Here is a 20735-nt window from a genome sequence, read left to right as displayed (position 1 = left end):
CTTTCACTCCCTCTCTCTGTTCTCTTCACCCTCTCTTTCGCTCAAGGTCATCTGCCATCTGCTTGGAAATCTGCCAACATCACCGCTTTGCACAAAAAAGGTGCAAAAACAGATCCCAGCAACTACAGACCAATCAGCCTTCTCCCAATTATCAGCAAAGTCATGGAATCCATCATTGCTTCAGATATGAAATCTTTCCTCTTCTCCAATGGCTTGATCTCTGATCATCAATTTGGTTTCAGACCTGGTCACTCTACTCTGGACATGCTGCTTCTGCTTTCTCAACAATGGATGGAGGTCCTCAATGCCAAACAGGAAATTAGAGCTGTCTCCCTTGACATATCACGTGGCTTCGATACGTTCTGGCACCCTGCTCTGCTCACCAAACCCTCCTCTTTTGTTATCCATGGAAATCCACATGCATGGCTGGCGGACTTCCTCTCTAGTCGTAGTCAACGTGTGGCCCTGAATGGGTTTCTCTCATCTCCTCTTCCTGTTCAGGCTGGAGTTCCCCAAGGCAGTGTTCTGGGCCCTGTGCTTTTTCTGGTCTTCATCAATGATCTCTCTGACTCTCTTGAAAATCCAACCTATCTCTTTGCTGATGACTCTACTCTCAGTCGCTCCATTCTTCATCACTCAGATCGGCAGTCTGCAGCCTCCTCACTCTCTGCAGACCTGGACAAAATCACAGACTGGGCAAACAAGTGGAACATGTCTTTCAATCCTGACAAATCTCACACACTTACGATGTCTCTCCGAAAAGACCGACTGGACAATCCTCCCATCCACTTTCTGAATAATCCTCTCCAAGAAGTTCTGTCACTCAAGCTTTTGGGTCTCACTATCTGCCATGATCTTTCCTGGGAAAACCACATTTCAAATCTGGCCTCCAAAGCCAGTCGCCGACTGGGCATCCTCCGTCATGCGAAGTCCTCCCTTGGCACACCTGAGCTCCTCACCACATACAAGGCTTTCATCCGCAGCTCAATGGAATACTGCTCTCCCCTCTGGGCTGGTGCTCCTGCCTCACAGATAGCTCGTCTTCACGCTGTTGAAACCAAAGCATTCAGAATCATTGGAATCTCCCGCGATGAAGCTAACTCCAAGGGCCTCTCACTCACTCACTGCAGGCAGGTTGGTGGTCTTTCCGTCTTCTACTGACTCCTCTCTGGCCTTGCCCCCCCCCCCCAGCTCTCTCTGAGCTCTGTCCCGCAAATATTCCTACAGGTCGCACAAGATCTGCCTGCAACCCTCTTTTGGTTAAACTGCCAAAATCAAGACTCTCTGCTCACCTTCACTCCTTCATTCCTCTTTTCTCCCGCCTCTGGAACAAACTCCCTCACTCTCTTCAATCCCACTCCACCCTCCAGGTCTTTAAAACAGCTGTTCACCACCATCTCTTGTCTTCCCCCATCCAAAACCCTGATCTTTTCTACCCCCGCTAATTTCACCCCAATTCCACTTTTTTGAAATACCAACTACTGTCCTGGAAGTCCTTGGTGTCCTTGTGTTTTATACTTCTCCCACCGCCCCCCCCCTCCCCCTTCCCACGCTGCCTCCCACCAAGCCCTCTCCCTCCCACACACCTCCCTGCTCTCAAATGTTGTGTTTGTGTGCCTCCCCTTCTCTCCCCATCTGTCTTCCACTCCCTCTTTTTATATATTTTGTTTGTCTGGTTGATTTGTTTGTGAAGTAAATGTTAGCTCTTTCACGAGCCTCGATGCAGTATACAAAAAAAAAAAAAATTGACCGAGCATAGCCCGAACCGAATTTGACTTGAATTAGGCCCATAAATCACGCAAGATAACGCCGCAACCCATACCGTGCACACGTTTGGCACACCATAAGGTATGGGATTACGAGGATTCAATACCCTGTCTTTCTGGCCGCGTGTCTTTGAAGGTATTTGGGTTTAGTGACCAGCAACCCTTCGGCGCGTGGCTGTGAGACTGGCGATTGAAGTTGCTTCGCATCCAGCCGGGCGCGAGCTTAGTTGCCGCCGACGACCCTGTGGACTCGGGGTCTGAGGGGAAACGGGGTCATAAACCCCCCCTTAGTACATCGACAGACCCGGGATCCGCAACAATATATATATATGTGTTTATATATTATGTATATATATATATATTTTTTTTTTTTTGAAGGGGTATAAAGTGTGTATATTTGTATATTCATCTTAATATAATTCAACAAATGTCCGACCGTCTGTCTGTCCGTCCTTCCGTTTGAAGGTACCGTAAAAACGGCTGAACCGATCGCAACAATATTTTGGGTGCGTAATCCTGGGATCTCCTGGAGTAAAATAGGGTATATTGTTTTTCCAATTTCAGCTTTGGCCTACAGCATTTTCAGGTTTCGACTCCCGCATAACGTTATTTTCCTGGGTGCCGCACAAACGGCTGCACCAATCGCTGCACAGCTGCACCGATCGGCTACACCGATCGGACTCGGTGACCACGGACAAAGACCTTTATAAGGACATGGGTTGAATCACTTTTTGAGAGAATGTCAACCCCCTCCCCACCATCACGGTCGTCTCTCCAACTCACAATCCCATGAGATATGTGGAAAGGATGACCCAAAACCAATTAACCAAAACCAACAAAACCAATTGATCTCGCGAGATCTTGGAGACGGCGGCAGGGATTTTCGAAGCTCCACACGGTCTCCACGTTTTTCGAAGTTAAGTCTGTTCACAATTGTATTTTGTCGAAACTGTATTTATCTTTCGGTGTGTGAAGTTATTGTGTGCAACTTTGGTTGTTTCTCGGTGTTTATCTTTCATAAATTGATCGTCTGTTTGCCGTGTCGTGAGCAAGGCCTTGTACAGTGTGCACTGTACAACCTTGAGGCTTTGTTTTTCTCTCAGTGGTCCGTCGTTTGTGATCCAATAACTTTCGTTCTCTGTATTCCCAGGCTTTTCACCCATAGCCTACTTCCTTGTGTAAATCTCAACTCCAAAAAAAAAAAAAAAAAAAAAAAAAAAAAAAAATTCCCTTCTCTGTTCTCATTCGTTTATTCATTCTTATTCGTTCGTTCGTTCTTCGACCACGTGTTTCTCCCCCATTTCCCCAGATAGTTTTCACTCATTAACCTTCAATGTTTACACTTTCCCCTCAAGTTATGTATTCCGTCATATTTTATAACACCTTTTTCTTCTTCTTCTTTAAAAGGCTGCTTTCGACTTGCTCACCAAATCAATTCATCCCAAAAAAAATATCCATCTCCTATAGTGCCTTTGTTCTACATTCCCTAAACTCTCCTGCACTCCATCCTCCATCCAGCGTCCTTAAACGTATTTTTAACTCGAAGGTCACAAGAAACTCATTTTGCAATAAATGTTCGTCTCCCATAAATCGTACACTTTCAAAAATCCAATCTCACCCCTCCCCTCCAAATCTTCCCCATAACCCCTCCCCTCCAAATCTTCCCCATCACCCCTCCCCTCCAAATCTTCCCCATCACCCATCCCTTTCAAATCTCCCCCCTTGCCCCCTCCCTCCTAAACTACTCCCTCACCCCTCCCCGCCAAGACGCCTCCTCGCCCCTCCCCTCCTAGACTCCTGCCTCACCCCTCCCCTCCAAATCTCCCCCATATCCCATCCCTTTCAAATCCCTCCCCTTGTCCCTTCCCTCCCAAACTCCCCCCTCACCCCTCCCCTTCAAATCTCCCCACCCTCATTGCTTCTCAATTTCCCCCGCTCACTCCCCCTCCTCAAAGCGTCCTCCCCGCTTCTTCCCCCTTCAAACTCTCACCTCCATCTCCCCCAACCTTCTGCCTCGCTCTTCCCCCTCCTCAAATAACACCTCATTGTGGCTCACCCAATCACCATCAAACCTTTTGTCCGCCCCATCCTTCCCTTTCTCCGAGCTATTCTGAAATCTCTGACACACCTTCAACAGCTCTCCCTACCTCTTCCACCTCTTCCACATCTTACCCTACCCCTCCTCCCCCCTGTTCTGTATCTGATGCTCCCCCTTCCTCTTCATTAACGGTATGGACCTCAAACATCCGGGGCCTTCGTTCAAACTTAACTGATCTCTCCATACAGGTTGCTTCTGTCAAACCAGACGTGATCTGCTTAACAGAAACTTTCCTCCTTTATGATGTCTCTGATTCCATAGTATCTCTCCCGGGCTACTCCCTCCTCCGGTATGATAGACCTGAGCCTCGTCCTGGAGGCGGGGTTGCTATCTTTATCAAAAACTCTCTTCCTCACTCGCCCTGCACTGCACTCTCTCCACCTCACCCCCAGGAATACCTCTGGCTACGGCTTCCCCTTCGCTCCCACCTCTTGTTCATATGTGTGTTGTACCGTCCACCAAACAGTGATGACTCCATCTACATCTCGCTGTCTGATGATATGGACCAACTTCTATCTACTCATCCCAACTCTCTCTTCCTCATATGTGGTGATTTCAACTGTCATCATGCCAGTTGGCTGGGTGTGGGTACCTCTCTCACCAGCCATGGCTCCTCAGCAAAGGACTTCTGCGACTCACTGGGACTGACACAATCTGTCAATTTCCCGACCCGGATCTCAGTCAACGGAACATCTTCTCTTCTGGACTTGGTTATGACTAACTTCCCTGAAAATGTCTGCTGCTCTTCTTCTGCTCCGATCGGATCATCTGATCATGTCCTTGTTAAAGTGGACATCTCTCTGACCATCCTCAGGGAGCCTGCTCAGCGTCGACGAGTCTGGCATTTCACTCAGGCCAACTGGCACGGTCTTCAAGCAGCCATCAATCATCTGGACTGGTCTCCCATCTCTACCACCTCTGACATCAACTCATCCTGGGAATTCTTCCAAAGTAAATTGCTCTCTCTCATGCACAGATTTATCCCATCTCGTCTTCAGTTGTCATACCCTTCCTCCCGTCCATGGTACACGGAATCTTGTGGTGAGGCTGTTGCCCAGAAACAACTTGCCTTCGTCTCCTGGAAAGCAAATCCAACGGAAGGAAATCTCATTTCCTTTCACAAAGCCCGAAACAAGTGTGTGTCCACCCTCAGGAGAGCCAGGAAACAATATCTCTCCGTTCTCAAGACCGAACTCTCTTATCTGTCTCCCTCTTCCAAATCCTGGTGGCGTCTGGTCAAATCCGTTTCTGGTGTTTGTTCCCCCTCCATCCCCTCCCTTACCTCAAACGGCTACACAGCTGACTCCGCACGTGAAAAAGCTGAATGCCTCAACTCTGTGTTTGCCTCTAAATCTTGTGTCCCAAACCCATCCATCTCTGTACCCACCATACCCAGTCGTACCCTGCTGCTCCTGGACTCCGTGTCCTTTCCTCCTGACAAGGTGGAAAAGTTTCTGTCAACCCTCGACTCTGATTCTGCAACTGGACCCGACGGCATCAGCCCACGGGTCCTAAAATCCTGCTCTGCTGCTCTATCTCACCCTCTCTCTGTTCTCTTCACCCTCTCTTTTGCTCAAGGTCAACTGCCATCTGCTTGGAAATCAGCCAACATCACCGCTTGGCACAAAAAAGGTGCAAAAACAGATCCTAGCAACTACAGACCAATCAGCCTTCTCCCAATTATCAGCAAAGTCATGGAATCCATCATTGCTTCTGATATGAAATCTTTCCTCTTCTCCAATGGCTTGATCTCTGATCATCAATTTGGTTTTAGACCAGGTCACTCTACTCTGGACATGCTGCTTCTGCTGTCTCAACAATGGATGGAGGTCCTCAATGCCAAACAGGAAATTAGAGCTGTCTCCCTCGACATATCACGTGCCTTCGACACGGTCTGGCACCCCGCTCTGCTCACCAAACTCTCCTCCTTTGGTATCCATGGAAATCTCCACGCATGGCTGGCGGACTTCCTCTCTAGTCGTCGTCAACGTGTGGCCCTGAATGGGTTTCTCTCATCTCCTCTTCCTGTTCAGGCTGGAGTTCCCCAAGGCAGTGTTCTGGGCCCCGTGCTTTTTCTGGTCTTCATCAATGATCTCTCTGACTCTCTCGAAAATCCTCTCTATCTCTTTGCTGATGACTCCACTCTCTGCCGCTCCATTCCTCTTCCCTCAGATCGGCAGTCTGCTGCCTCCTCACTCTCTGAAGACCTGGACAAAATCACAGACTGGTCAAACAAGTGGAACATGTCTTTCAATCCTGACAAATCTCACACTCTTACTATGTCTCTCCGAAAAGATCGACTGGACAACCCTCCCATCTACTTTCTCAACAATCCTCTCCAAGAAGTTCTGTCGCTCAAGATTTTGGGTCTCACTATCTGCCATGATCTTTCTTGGGAAAACCACATTTCCAAGCTGGCCTCCAAAGCCAGTCGCCGACTGGGCATCCTCCGTCGTGTGAAGTCCTTCCTCGGCACACCTGAGCTCCTCACCACATACAAGGCTTTCATCCGCAGCTCAATGGAATACTGTTCTCCCCTATGGGCCGGTGCTCCTGCCTCACACCTAGCTCGGCTTCACGCTGTTGAAACCAAAGCTTTCAGAATTATTGGAATCTCCCGCGATGAAGCTATCTCTGAGGGCCTTTCACTCACTCACCGCAGGCAGGTAGGTGGTCTTTCTGTCTTCTACCGACTCCTCTCCGGCCTTGCACCCCCAGCTCTCTCTGTGCTCTGTCCCCCAAATATTCCTACAGGTCGCACAAGATCTGCCAGCAACCCTCTGATGGTTAAACTGCCGAAATCTCGGCTCTCCGCTCACCTTCACTCTTTCATTCCTCTTTTCTCCCGCCTCTGGAACAAACTCCCTCACTCCCTTCAATCCCACTCCTCCCTCCAGGTCTTTAAAACAGCTGTTCACCACCATCTCTTATCTTCCCCCATCCAAAACCTTGATCTTTTCTACCCCCGCTAATTCACCCCAGATCCACCTTGTTTGAAATTCCAACTTCTTTCCTGGAAGTCCTGGCAGTGTCCATATGTTTTATACCTCTCCCACTGCCCCCTTCCCACGCCCCCCCCCCCCAAAGCCCTCGCCCTCTCTCAGATCTCTCGATGTCTCCATGTCTCTCGGTCCCTGCTCTCAAATGTTGTGTTTGTGTCCTTCCCCCTCTCTCCCCATCTTGTCTACCGCTCCCTATGTTATATGTTTTATGTGTCGGTTTGTCTTTCTGTGTGTTCATGTGATTAATGTTCGCTCTTTCACGAGCCTCGATATTGTATACAAAAAAAAAAAAAAAAAAAAAAAAAAAAAAACTTCTTTGTGATTCGTAAATAAACATCATTAAAAGTAAATAATGACCTCGGCCAAAGTTCAAACGAAGTGAGTTTAATCTCTACATGAGAGAATTCCACATAGCTATTTGGCCGGTGTATACGCTAACAGATCGCTGTCTCCATCGATCTTGCCAAGTCCATAACACCTATCGGCTAAAAATCATTTTAACTGTTGACTTGGTAGTTTTTACAATGAAGGAAACATTAACAATGTTGTTAAAAGTTTATTTTGTGATTAATTTGTGATTGGAGTTATGTTGTTTGGAATGAAAAAAGAGATATCAAGTTCAAGTAAATGACGACTTGCCGTGATGGTTTCTACTTTCCACACGTGAACTTCGCGGATCGCCATATGCAAATTCGCCATGGACCCACGATCAATGTTTCTACACGTGAACGTACTCGTTTGTTTGTGTACGGGTACGTTTTTCATGGAAGTCCTTCACGAACTTGTTGTGCATGTCTGACGTGTGACTGAAGGTGCAACGGGAATGTGGAATTTATTGGTTTCATGCTTTAGGATTCGCCGTGTCTGCATTGCCTGTTTGCTTCTGGCCTCCCACCCATGCTTAGCATGGGTATCTCACTGGTATATATAATATACCAGTCGAAGCCAACAAGCGAATATTCAGTCCCCATGTTAAAGTTGCATACCAAGAAACGATCCCATATAAAGGGATGGGGTACATTGCACCTCCCTTTTATTAGTCCCCTACCGGTGTACACCATAGGGGACTATTGGTTTGCACGCCGTCCCTCCGTCTGTCAGTCTGTCGTTCCGTCAGTCCGTCATGCAAAGAACAGCTTTCCGGAAATTTTCCTAAACTCTTAATGCTAATGATTTCAAACTTGGTACATGGTTTCCTCATGATAAGTTACAGATCAAGTTCGAACTTCACGACGTTTCAATCATTTTTGACAAAGTTATGGCACTTTGAACTTTGGGAATTTCCCTAACAGTTTTCCGGACTATAATTTGGAGTGCGGTAAGTCATATAATAGCCGGCGAAGCCGGTGTTGTGAATGAACGCGTATGTATTATGTTGAAAAGCCAGATTTTGCTGAATCCTTTGAGAATTTCGAAGCTTTGACGCACCAAATCACTCAATGGAGGCCGCCATCTTGCGGATGCAGAAGTATGCATAAAAAATTGAGAAAAAGTTCAATAGGAGTTTGTTTCACCCATCTTTTTTTGATTCACAATCTTATGCACCTCTAATTTGTAATTAAAATACTTTAGGACCAATCTCATTCCCCGGGCCCGCATGGGCCCTGATTATCTTCAATGAAAATCGTCACCAAACACCGGAACCAATGAGATTCGAGCATTTCAAAAACTATTTCAAAAACCAAATCACTCAATGGAGGCCGCCATCTTGCGGATGCGGAAGTATGCATAAAAAATTGCGAAAAAGTTCAATAGGAGTTTGTTTCACCCGTCTTTTTTTGATTCACAATCTTATGCACCTCTAATTTGTAATTAAAATACTTTAAGACCAACCTCATTCCCCGGGCCTGCACGGGCCCTGGTTATCTTCAACGAAAATCGTCACCAAACACCGGAACCAATGAGATTCGAGCATTTAAAAAAATATTTCAAAAAAGCTTATTACCGTTTCGGAGGCTGAAAACGGCGTCAAATATTCTAAAATTGACGAAGAATTATTTTTTTGAAATCTCGCGGCCGAAGGGGATAGTTTTTCACGGCCGGAAATATCCGAAGTTGAGACGGAATTCACCGAATTAATCAAGAAGGAAATTTTATAAATTTTCATCTCATCCAGAATGCAAATGGTGTCATTTTGAACTACGTACGGTACCTACTACACCTACCTACTCCCAACTACCTAACCTACTGATGCCATAGTGATGGGTAAAATAGTGGCAAGAGGCTTTGGCTTCGCCGGCTCATTGCGGCTTTGCAGTCGGGTACTAGTACTGTCGTCTATGACAGTGCTACCCAATGCTGGTAGGGGACATGTATTGCAGCGCAATACTCAGAATGCTTGTTATTCAAGACGATATAAAATACTTTAAAAAGTAAGTTTTTTAAAACCAGATGGGATTTGAACCGACGCTTGCCAGCTTAGGTGGCTGATGCCTTATCCATTAGGTCATTAAGCCAGGTCGTTAGATTTGGGTATAACATTTTGAAAAGTTATAAAGTATGTCTATATTTTTATATATTTATTTATGTATAAATATTTATATATTGTTACGTGCTCCTCCCCGACCCCCTGGTCACGATGTACTTCTGAGTCCCAGAAGGAGCCACGGCAGAAAATTATGTTATTCTGTGTCATAATCAATCGTGAAACCACACCAATGATTATCAACCAACAAATATTGTATTAAAAATCACACAAGAATAACGGTAAAACAAATAGCAATCAAAAGTACACTCAATACATCTTATGATGGTACCATCAACTAGCATAGGATAACTCACGGTGTTCCAAGTGAGTGGAAAAACCTTCCCCAATGTCTCTATATTCCTGTCCTCAAGACGAGGTTGACTCGCTCCAGCGATCGCTAGAACAATGTCCAATTGAGACCAGAATCCCGTGCGGATGGCAAGGGCAGTCGCACCGCCGAAGCAGCTCTCAGGCGTAGGTGGTCGAAGCGATGCAAAAAGTCACGTGGTCCAAAACCAAAAGCAAACTCGCGGCGGAATGGAAAATCCCAAAGGCCCCCTCCAGATAGGAACGTTCCCGGTTCAGTCGGCGAACTGCCACTTAAACTTCAAACTCAGCATTGCGCACACACATCCCCGACAGACGACAGGATGGTGAAAAAGCTGACGCATAGCCATGACCTTTTATTGAACAAAGCACGAGTGTCAAAATGGCCAACGGCTCCCACTTGAGTCGACATGACCCGGCGATGATTCTTCGGAATCGCAACGCCCAAACCTGACCACGCAGGTTTTTCAATTCCCCAGCGATAACACCTATCGCAGGAACTCCTTCCAAGGAAACTCAAAGTTCACTCACGACTTTCGTTCGACAACGCTCGCTACGGAGCTGGAGGCTACTCGCTTCTTGTCCGACTTCACTCGCCATGCCCTCGCCTTCTTCTTCCTCTTCGTCTTCCGGTTCCCGATCCGGTTCCCTGTTTCATTTAAAGTTAACCCTTTTACATTTTGATAATACTAATGGTCATTTCACTTAAACAATGATAATAATAATACATAGAACCAGAAGTGTTTCCAGTGGATGAAAACCACAACAGCAGAAGTGACGAATCTGTAACAATATATTTAATTTTAAAGCAAAGACTATAGCACTTAGGTGGAATTTGTTTTGAAAACCATTAACTAGACCTATTGGGCGATGTATCTTCCAAGTTTCAGCTAGTTTCAATGTATAGTCCTTGAGATATAAGCACCAACACATTTTGGGCGGACGGACGGATGGAAAGACACCAACGTGATTTCGAGGGTTTTTTAAATAAAACTCAAGAATGTGGAAACAGACATTGCTGAAATTTTGAACGTATTACCTCAACATACAAAGCATTTACTCTGAAATTTGATGCCGATTTAGTCCAGTAGAAGCCAAGAAACGTATTTTCAGTCCCCAAGTTAAAGCTGCATAGAGAGAAATTATCCCTTATATAAAGGGAGGGGCGCTTTGCACCTCCCTTTGATTGCCTATAAGCTATAACTGGAGTTCATTCTAATCAAGGAAGGTACTCATTAGGTGACGTAAAATGCTCAAACTGTTAGACCAGCGAGGAACTCACGATACAGTGTATATCACGGCATTATACAGTATATACTACCAACACGTACTTGGGTATGCACGAGTTCGAGCGGACGGTTTTGGTGTTTTAAAGGTGTAAAAACACTATGACGGTCCATGATGATCCCACCTGTGTTTTTCACGATGGTTTCCCGCAAAACTGCTCCATTTCTCAATGAAGTTAAAACTTTCCTCTGGGCAGTTTCTGACACTTTCAAATGTCAGATCTCCCAGATAACGATGAGGGCGCGTTCGGTACGTCACGACTTCATGACGGTGGAGTGCCGGGACTCCCGTTGAAGAACCCGACAAACGGAGCGCGTCCGAGACAGTTTATCACAATGACGGGCAGTCCAAGTGCCGTTAACGTCGCTGAATGCGCGCACTTTCTGCGCAATTAAGCCACATGCGGAGGTTTCCTAAAAGCGTGAAAATGATCGCTCTTGCGACCCTTTTGTGCGCGTGTGCTTAACATAAAAGATTAATTCCCCCAACCCCCACGTCCCCTCCGGAGACGGGGGAATGGGCCGGATAGATGGGGCATAAGAAAAGAAACGGTGAGACGAACAACGGAGCAGTGATTAATGAGTCGCATATGGAATGCCAGCAGCCTGAATACATGCGCCTCTTGTATTGTACGAGCGAGAATGAGAGCGATCGTGGGATTTGAAGGTGTGGGGGGTGGGGGGGATCGTGTGGGGAGGGGGGGGGAGGAGCGAAGATCGCGCGTCTCGCGAACCGGTGCGCACGCGCCTCTGCGTGCGCACGAGTTTGTCACAAGTCACCTGCAGCAATTTGCCGTGAATGCTGCGATGTTGATGAATGTATAATATACATTTGCCTTTTCTGGATCATTAACAAATATCGCGGTTTCGTTATTAGGTCTGTTAAATATCCCTACAATTAATTAGATCAATCAATCTATAGATCAATCACCTCATTGATTATAATATAGCACTTTACATGTTCACGCTAAATCAATGGAATCCCATGGAAAGTACACTATTGCACTTTAAGTACCTTTGTATGACGTCATGAAGAGACGCATTCATTGTCTACAGGAAGTGAAACGAAACGTTTCAATTTCAACCTAAAAAAAACAAAAGTCGTGTTTTCATAAACGTGTTAAAATAGGTTTTAAAAGTGTTTTTCCCTCTTTTTTTTTTTACATGATCTAAGGCTCGTAGTGGAGCCGCCACACACACACACACACACACACACACACACACACACACACACACACACACACACACACACACACACACACACACACACACACACAAAAACACAAATACACAAATACACACACACGCCCATACAGAAACACACACACACATACAGAAACACAAACACAAACACACACACACATACACAAACACACACACATACAGAAACACAAACGCACACACACACACACACACACACATACACACACACACACACAAACACACAGAAACACACACACGCACACCCACACACAAATGCATGCACGACACAATACAAGACTTAGACAAGACAAACAGCCACTGAGCTTCGGGATGTGCCAGAACTGGGATAGTGCCGTCATTTCTGGGGGCATTCTGGGCTCCAGTGACATCACAACAATGACGCCACCTTTCTCACCATACTCAGTGGGGGCATTTTCTAAGGAGGAATTTCATTTTGTTGTGTTGTATGCCGCCTGTGGCTGCTGGTTGCATCATTTTCTGGAAGCGCAGCCGTGCCACTGTTGCAGTACCCCTGTTACCAGTAACCTGGTACTCATTTTGCGACCTCCAAAGGATGACAAGCTGAGTCAGCCTACCTGGTGTTATTTCATCGGAATGACAGGGGCTTGAACTGAAGATCCTAATCTATTAAGACAGCCACCTTAAAGGGGGACCCAAACGCTCAGACCACCACAATGCTAATCTATCCTTTGATACCCTGCAAAATAGATATGTTGTGTCTTTTTCCGATTTACAATTTATAAAGTGGGTAATTTTGTGATTAAAAGTCGAAATCTTCTTCTTCCACACGCCTAGCCTTGACATCACACTCAAAAGTCGACCGCCAAATCCATAATATCTACGGGTACGAATTAAGTCAAGTGGCAAATAAGTTTCGATTTTCCGTCGATACGTCCTTGGTGGTTGTAGTAATCCAAAACGAAACGATTTCATACTACACCGATGGCCAAAAGACCCTGAGTTTGCAAGAAATTGGACTAAGTTTGTCCGAAATACCTGATGGTGGTTCGGGCCTACCAAGTGTTCGCTTTGTGCTCGGAACATTTTATAGAGCACTGATGAAGCAACAAAAATGGCTAGATGTTGTGGTTATCTGCCACGATTGAGAGTGGATGTGCTCCCCACGATTAAGCGGAAGAAACAGCCGTCGCTCGAAACTGGAAGACCATCTCTACCCAGCTACCAGCACATGTGCACGGGCGATTTTAACAGTGAATCAAACACCTGTGACTGTGTTGGCCTGCTGGTGACAGATCTCACCTTGCCACCACCCCACAACCTCCACTCTCCCTCATAGCACCACTCCTCCTTCCACTGGGGTGGGACATCGACACTGGTACGGCATCCACACGGTACGGACACGATGGTCGGACACAACACAACATGACCACAAATACAAATGGAGTCACGGGAAAGTATGAAACAGGAGGTTCCGTAACATACAGGACACCTGGTCAGCCTGCAAATGTGGGACAAAGCATTTGTCGCTTATTTTGTCAGCGCTGTCCCTGTGTTTCTGGGCGGTGGCAGAGGATGCCTGGGTAGTGTCCGTGTTGTGTCGTGTTGTGTCTGTGGCATGTCAATACCATGTCCATGCTGTGTCGTGTCTGTGCCATATCTGTGCTGTTGCGTGTCAGTACCATGTCCCTGCTGTGTCGTGTCTGTGCCATGGCTGTGCTGTGTCGCGTTGTGTCTCTGGCATGTCAGTAGCATGTCCATGATGTGCCGTGTCTGTGCCATGTCCGTGCTGTGGCATGCCGTGTCCATGCTGTGTCATGTCTGTGCCATGTCTGTGCTGTGCTGTGTCATGCAACGTCATGTCTGTGCCATGTTCATGCTGTGTCATGTCTATGCCATGTTCATGCTGGGTCGTGTATGTGCCATGTCCGTGCAGTGTCATGCTGTGTCCATGTTGTGTCATGCCTGTGCCATGTATGTGCTGTGTCATGTCTATGCCGGGTCCATGCTGGGCCGTGTCTGTGCCATGTCCGTGCTGTGCTGTGTTTATGCCAGGTCTGTGCGGTGTCATTCGGTGTCAATGCTGTGCTGTGGCATGCCGTGTCTATGCTGTGTCATGTCTGTGCCATGTCTGTGCTGTGTCTTTGTGTGCTGTATCTTGCTGCGTCATGTCTGTGCCATGTTCATGCTGTGTCATGTCTATGCCGTGTCCGTGCTGGGTCATGTCTGTTCCATGTCCGTGCTGTGTCATGCCATGTCCATGCTATGTCATGTCTGTGCTGTGTCTGTGATGTGCTGTCATTCTGTGTCGTGTCCATGCTGTGTCATATCTGTGCCATGTTCATGCTGTGTCATGTCTATGCCGTGTCCATGCTGGGTCGTGTCTGTGCCATGTCCGTGCTGTATCATGCCGTGTCCATGCTGTGTCATGCCTGTGCCATGTCTGTGCTGTGTCTGTGCTGTCATTCTGTGTCGTGTCCATGCTGTGTCATGTCTGTGCCATGTTTGTGCTGTGTTATGTATATATGGTGTCCGTGCTGTGTCATGCAGTGTCCATGCTGTGTCAGTGCTGTGTCATGCCGTGTAATGCAGTGTCATGCCTGTGCCATGTCTGTGCTGTGCTGTCATTCTGTGTCATGTTCATGCTGGGTCGTGTCTGTGCCATGTCTGTGCTGTGTCCATGCTGTGTCATGTCTATGCTGTGTCGTGTCTGTGCTGTGTTATGTATATGTGGTGTCCATGCAGTGTCATGTCTATGCTGTGTCGTGTATGTGCCATGTTCGTGCTGTGTCATGTCTGTGCCATGTTCGTGTGGTGTCATGTCTATGCCGTGTCCATGCTGTGTTATGTCTGTGCCATGTCCGTGCCATGACATAGCTGTGCCGTGTCCTTGCTGTGTGATACCATGTCCGTGCTGTGCTGTGTCTGTGCCATGTCTGTGCTGTGCCATGTCTGTGCCATGACTGTGCTGTGTCATGCAATGTCTGTGCTGTGCCATATCTGTGCCATGTCCGTGCTGTGTCATGCAATTTCTGTGCTGTCATGTCTGTGCTGTGTCATTCTGTGTACATGCTGTGCGGTGTCCATGCCATGTCATGCTGTGCTGTGCCCATGCTGTGTCGTGTCTGTGCTGTGTCATATCTGTGCCATGTCCATGCTGTGTCATGCTGTCATGTTTGTTTGTTTCCATGCTGTCATGCTGTCATGTCTGTGTCCATGCTGTCATGCATGGACACAGACATGTTTCCATGCTGTCATGTCTGTGTGTTTCCATGCTGTCATGTCTGTGTCATGTCTGTGCTGTGTCATTATATGTACATGTTGTGCTGTGTCATTCCGTGTGCATGCTGTGCTGTGTCCATGCTGTGTCATGCACATGCTGTGTCGTGTCCATGCTGTGTTATGCCGTGTCTGTGCTGTGCCGTGTCCATGCTATGTCATGCTGTGTCCGTGCTGTGCCGTGTCCGTGCTGTGTCCTGCCGTATTTCTTGCCGTAATATAACTGATTCATCAATGAACACAAAACCCTTATAAACCGTCAATCGAACAAAAAATCCAAACCTACCAATCTGTAGTGAACATGCGACAGGTGTTTTCATCCTTACGAACACCTCCCTTGTCGCCATGTTCGTCTGAATCATTCACATAAGGCTCGAAATGATACGGCTCCACAATTCCCATGAAATCATTTCCATCACTAATTTTGTCTCCAATAGTTTCAATCTCCCACTGATCAGTTTCAACAAGCTGAGAACCTTCAGAGTTGCTAATGACGATAGAATCAGGATCGGAATCCGAACTCAACATGCACTGTTTCTCTATGCAAATCGCCATTGGGATCAAGGTGGGCGTTCTGAGTGCGACTTCACTGGCGAAAATCGAAAATCTGCACTTTGGGGGGGGGGGGGTCGGCACTTTTGGGGTTTTTTCGGCACTTTTGGGGTTTTTTCGGCACTTTTGGGGTTTTTTCGGCACTTTGGGGGTTTTTTCGGAACTTTTGGGATTTTTTCGGCACTTTGTGATTGGCAAAAAAAAAATCAAATATTTTCCCTTCAAATTAGACCGTGATTAATGACTTTCGATGCTTTTCAAATAGAAATTTACGATTGGGTTCCCCTTAGCCAACACCAGTCTAGAGGAATATCCTCCTCCTGTGGATGCCAACCGACGGGGATTGTTCGTGCTCGTCTCCTTTTAAATATCCATAACACCACCAAAGTGACGTTTCAATACTCGATTGTATATCATGGCGGCAGGTGTAACGAGGCATTGAGTACGTATTATGTGAACGCACGAAATTGGACAAACTGTCCGTTTTCTTTCTCACTTCCCTGCCACTGATTCCTGCGCAATCCTCGAAACTTCCTAGTTCGAACTCCTCGTGATCACGACTCCCGAGCCATTCCCAGGGATCTCTCGGGATTCCAATACCAACGTCAGACGGGCAAAAGTTGCGCGACATTTAAAATTAGAGCGAGTTGTGCCGCATCGTCTGAACGACATGAACTTTCCTCGTTTTCACATTCCGTCCGTTGCGTTGCACCTTCACGTCTGTTGTCCGGTCCGTTTGCCCATCACGTACACACGACAAAGCGTAACATCACCGCGCCGTGTCCATCGCGCCGCGTTAACCCCACCTACCTTTTACCAGGCCCCTTCCCATGCCCCTCCCTTCGTGCTCACCACCACCTCGGCACCCTCATCGCAGTCCCCATACTCCCCCACCCTCCCACGACGGGGCCAATGGGCGAGCCAAAGTCCGCGAGCCATTGACATGCTAATGTCACGGGACGGCCGGGGCGGACCGCGCGCGCGTGCATTCGCACTCGAGTGGCACGCGACAGGCGTGCGAACGCGCGCTCCGCCCGGCCCGCAATGTCAATAGAGCGAACAAAAGCGCCGGGGGGGCCGGGGCGTGAGGCGAGCCAGGGGCGCCCGGGCGCGCGTTCAAAAGGCGCCTGCCCATTCACGGTGGGCTCGTAGTCGCTTCGCCGACGGAACGCGCTCGGACTCCGAGCCAAAGCAAACGGCGCGGCCACGCGAGCGCCACGAGCTGCCTTTCCACGCCCCTCCCTCGCATTCAACCCCGCCCCCTAATCCCTCCCCGGCCCCGCCCCTCGCTTAGGGGGAAAGCCATCGCCGCGCCGCTCCCGCGTACCATGGCCAGTTCCCCTGTGCACCTGCTCCCGGCACCGTGCCTTTTTGCTTCCCCGGGGCAGATCATGGTCGGAGCGCAGATGGTGCGTCCGCTGCACGGAGCCGTGGCGTCCATGGGCGGCGATATCGCGGGAAGCAAAGCAAAAGTAGCCGGAAAGCAGCAGCGCTCTTACTCTCCAGAATTGTTGCGCTGCAAGAGGCGCCTGACATTCCCCGGCCTCGGCTACGCGTTATCGCACCACCACAACCACCACCACCACCACAACCATCACCAACAACAACAACATCAGCATCAGCATCAACAACAGCAGCAACCGGCGGCCGTGGCGCGACGCAATGAGCGTGAGCGCAACCGCGTGAAGCTCGTGAACCTGGGATTCGCGACCCTCCGCCAGCACGTGCCCAACGGCGCGGCCAACAAAAAGATGAGCAAGGTGGAGACCCTGCGCTCCGCCGTCGAGTACATCCGAGCTCTGCAGCAGCTCCTGGACGAGCACGACGCCGTGTCCGCCGCCTTCCCCGCTGGGGTGCCGTCCCCGCAGCTGTCACCCACCTACTCGGCCGAAATCGCGTCGATGGCCGCCTCACCCATCTCGTCCTATTCCTCCGAGGAAGTGTCTTACGGACCTCTCAGTCCCGAGGAGCAGGAACTGCTGGACTTTGCCAACTGGTTCTGATCGATACCGGTACGTTTGATCTCAATATCGGTATCTGGTCGATATCAGTATCGGCATTTGGTCCGATATCGAAATCTTGGTGATATCGGTATCTGGCCAATATCGGTATCTGGGAAATATCGGTATCGGCATTTGGTCGATATCGGAATCTTGGTGGTATCGGTATCTGGTCAATATCGGTATCTGGGTGATATCGGTATCGGCATTTGGTCAATATCGGAATCTTGATGATATCGGTATCTGGTCAATATCGGTATCTGGGTGATATAGGTATCGGCATTTGGTCGATATCGGAATCTTGATGATATCGGTATCTGGTCAATATCGGTATCTGGGTGATATCGGTATCGGCATTTGTTCGATATCGGAATCTTGGTGATATCGGTATCTGGGCAATATCGGTATCAGCATTTGGTCGATATCGGAATCTTGGTGATATCGGTATGTGGTCGATATCGGTATCGGCATTTGGTCGATATCGGAATATTGGTGATATCGGTCTTGGCATTTTGTCGATATCAGAATATTGATATCCGTATCTGGTCAATATCGGTATCTGGGTGATATCAGTATCGGCATTTGGTCGATATCGGAATCGTGGTTATATCGGTATCGGCATTTGGTAGATATCGGAATCTGGGCAATATCGGTATTTGGTCGATATCGGTATCGGTATTTGGGCAATATCAGAATTTGGGCAATATCGGTATTGGTATTTGGGCAATATCGGTATTTGGTCGATATTCGGTATTCGGTATTGGTATTTCGTCGATATCGGTATCCGCATTTGGTCAATATCGGTATCGGTATTTGGTCGATATCGGCATCAGTATTTGGTCGATATCGGTATCGGTATTTGGTCGATATCGGTATCGGTACTCCATACGTATCGATTCTCTACATACAGCTCGCCATGTGTGCCTGGATAAATGTTTTAACACTTACCGCGCTCCTTATCCGCAGGTGTCGTATGACGTAACAGCAGCACCTTGCACCTGCACCTGGCCTGCGTGAACAAGGAGGAACATGAAGGCACGGAGTTCGAGAGAGTTCAAAACAAGGACAAACGACCGGAGCACGTCCCTTCGACTGGGACTCCGGACTTGGACCTGGAGGTTCCTCCTCGGAACGAGAGTCCATGGAGTTTGCCATTTTATTGTGTGTTGCATACCTAAAACGAAACCGAGTCAGGAATATGGCCTTAGATATTGATTGGGTCCTTATAGTAACGGTATTTATAATGTTACGTGTGGCCAAACCTCCCATTCGTTCTTCATCCGATCTTCCTGCACGTAGACCTTGAGTCGGTGTTTATGAGAGTATATTTTCTCCTATAATCTTTAATGTGTACATGGATATATTTTTGTAAATAACAGAGATATACAATGTGTAAGCCTATTTTAACGTATGCCTTTGTATTGTGTCTTTCATATAAGTGAATATAAGATTCATTCAGTGCCTAATTTCCATGATAGACACTCAAAACCACTGCACACCACCACTCACCTCATCACCCTCTACTGGCACTCATCACCCTCTACTGCCACTCATCACTCTCTACTGCCACTCATCACCCTCTACTGCCACTCATCACCCTCTAGTGCCACTCACCACCCTCTATTGCCACTCATCAAACTTTACTGCCACTCACCACCCTCTATTGCCACTCATCACCCTCTACTGCCACACATCAACCTTTACTGCCACTCATCAGGTACTACTGCAACTGATCACCCTATACTGCCACTCACCACCCTCTATTGCCACTCATCAACCTTTACCGCCACTCACCACCCTCTATTTCCACTCATCACCCTCTACTGCCACTCATCACCCTTTATTGCCACTCGCCATCCTCTATTTCCACTCATCGCCCTCTACTGCCACTCATCAAACTTTACTGCCACTCAACACCCTCTACTGCCACTCATCACCCTCTACTGCCACTCATCACCCTTTACTGCCACTCATCACCCTTTAATGCCACTCATGATGCATTCCTGCCACTCATCCCCACCGACTGCCACTCATCACTCTCTATTGCCATTCATCACGACTTCCTGCCATTCATCACTGCCGACTGCCACTCATCACTGCCGACTGCCACTCATCACTCTGTATTGCCATTCATCACGAATTACTGCCACTCATCACCCTGTACTTCCACTCATGACCCGCTACTGACACTCATCACCCACTACTGACACTCATCAATCTTTATTGCCTTTCGCCACCCTTTTACTGCCACTTGGCTAAGGAGCATTTCAAGACAATTCCCTTAAATTATTTAGCCCATATCAGAAGAATATTTGTTGCAAAATATGAATGTTAATTCGATTTGTTAATTACACAATGTTTAAACCTATAGAAAGTGGAGTTCGTCAAACTACCGGTTGTTTCATGACATGGAAAAGTTGTATTTGTGTATAATATATGACCCTTTTATGGCGATTTATTCCAATTCGCTTTCATAGGATTTTCTACAAAGTTAGTTTCCTACAATAAAAAGGACTATTCCAACGTGGTCTCTTCACTTTAGGCTTTCTGCAATGACAAATGGTTCGTGATCGCTGAAAAAATCAGGTCTGAAGTTCAATGAGGGTTAAAGGGTAAATCCGTGGCTGAAGATAGGTCCACAATGAGGGAAAAGATTGATCAAGAGTGGTTGTTCAGTTAATCAGCTAAAGTTGTTATCCAAGTAAATGGAAAGCACCATATCTAATGAATATGGAATATATATATATATATATATATAAGACATAGAAGAGAAAAA

The 20735-nt window shown here is 47.5% G+C and overlaps 1 protein-coding gene across 1 annotated transcript; it reads left to right on the top strand.

Annotated features, from left to right (window-relative positions):
• Nucleotides 1-17273: 17273 nt before the first annotated feature.
• On the top strand, nucleotides 17274-20396 carry ASCL1 (achaete-scute family bHLH transcription factor 1). The gene is made up of 2 exons (XM_078770897.1): nucleotides 17274-17971; nucleotides 18926-20396. Exon 1 carries the CDS (start codon nucleotides 17288-17290, stop codon nucleotides 17960-17962), a length of 675 nt encoding a protein of 224 aa, XP_078627023.1. The 5' UTR covers nucleotides 17274-17287; the 3' UTR covers nucleotides 17963-17971; nucleotides 18926-20396.
• Nucleotides 20397-20735: the final 339 nt, after the last annotated feature.

This window comes from Myxine glutinosa, chromosome 1 (assembly GCF_964187855.1).
Source record: "Myxine glutinosa chromosome 1, kmMyxGlut1.1, whole genome shotgun sequence".
Taxonomy (NCBI): Eukaryota; Metazoa; Chordata; class Myxini; order Myxiniformes; family Myxinidae; genus Myxine; species Myxine glutinosa.
Note: the sequence above shows the minus strand (reverse complement) of the source record. Positions and strands in the feature narration are given on the sequence as shown.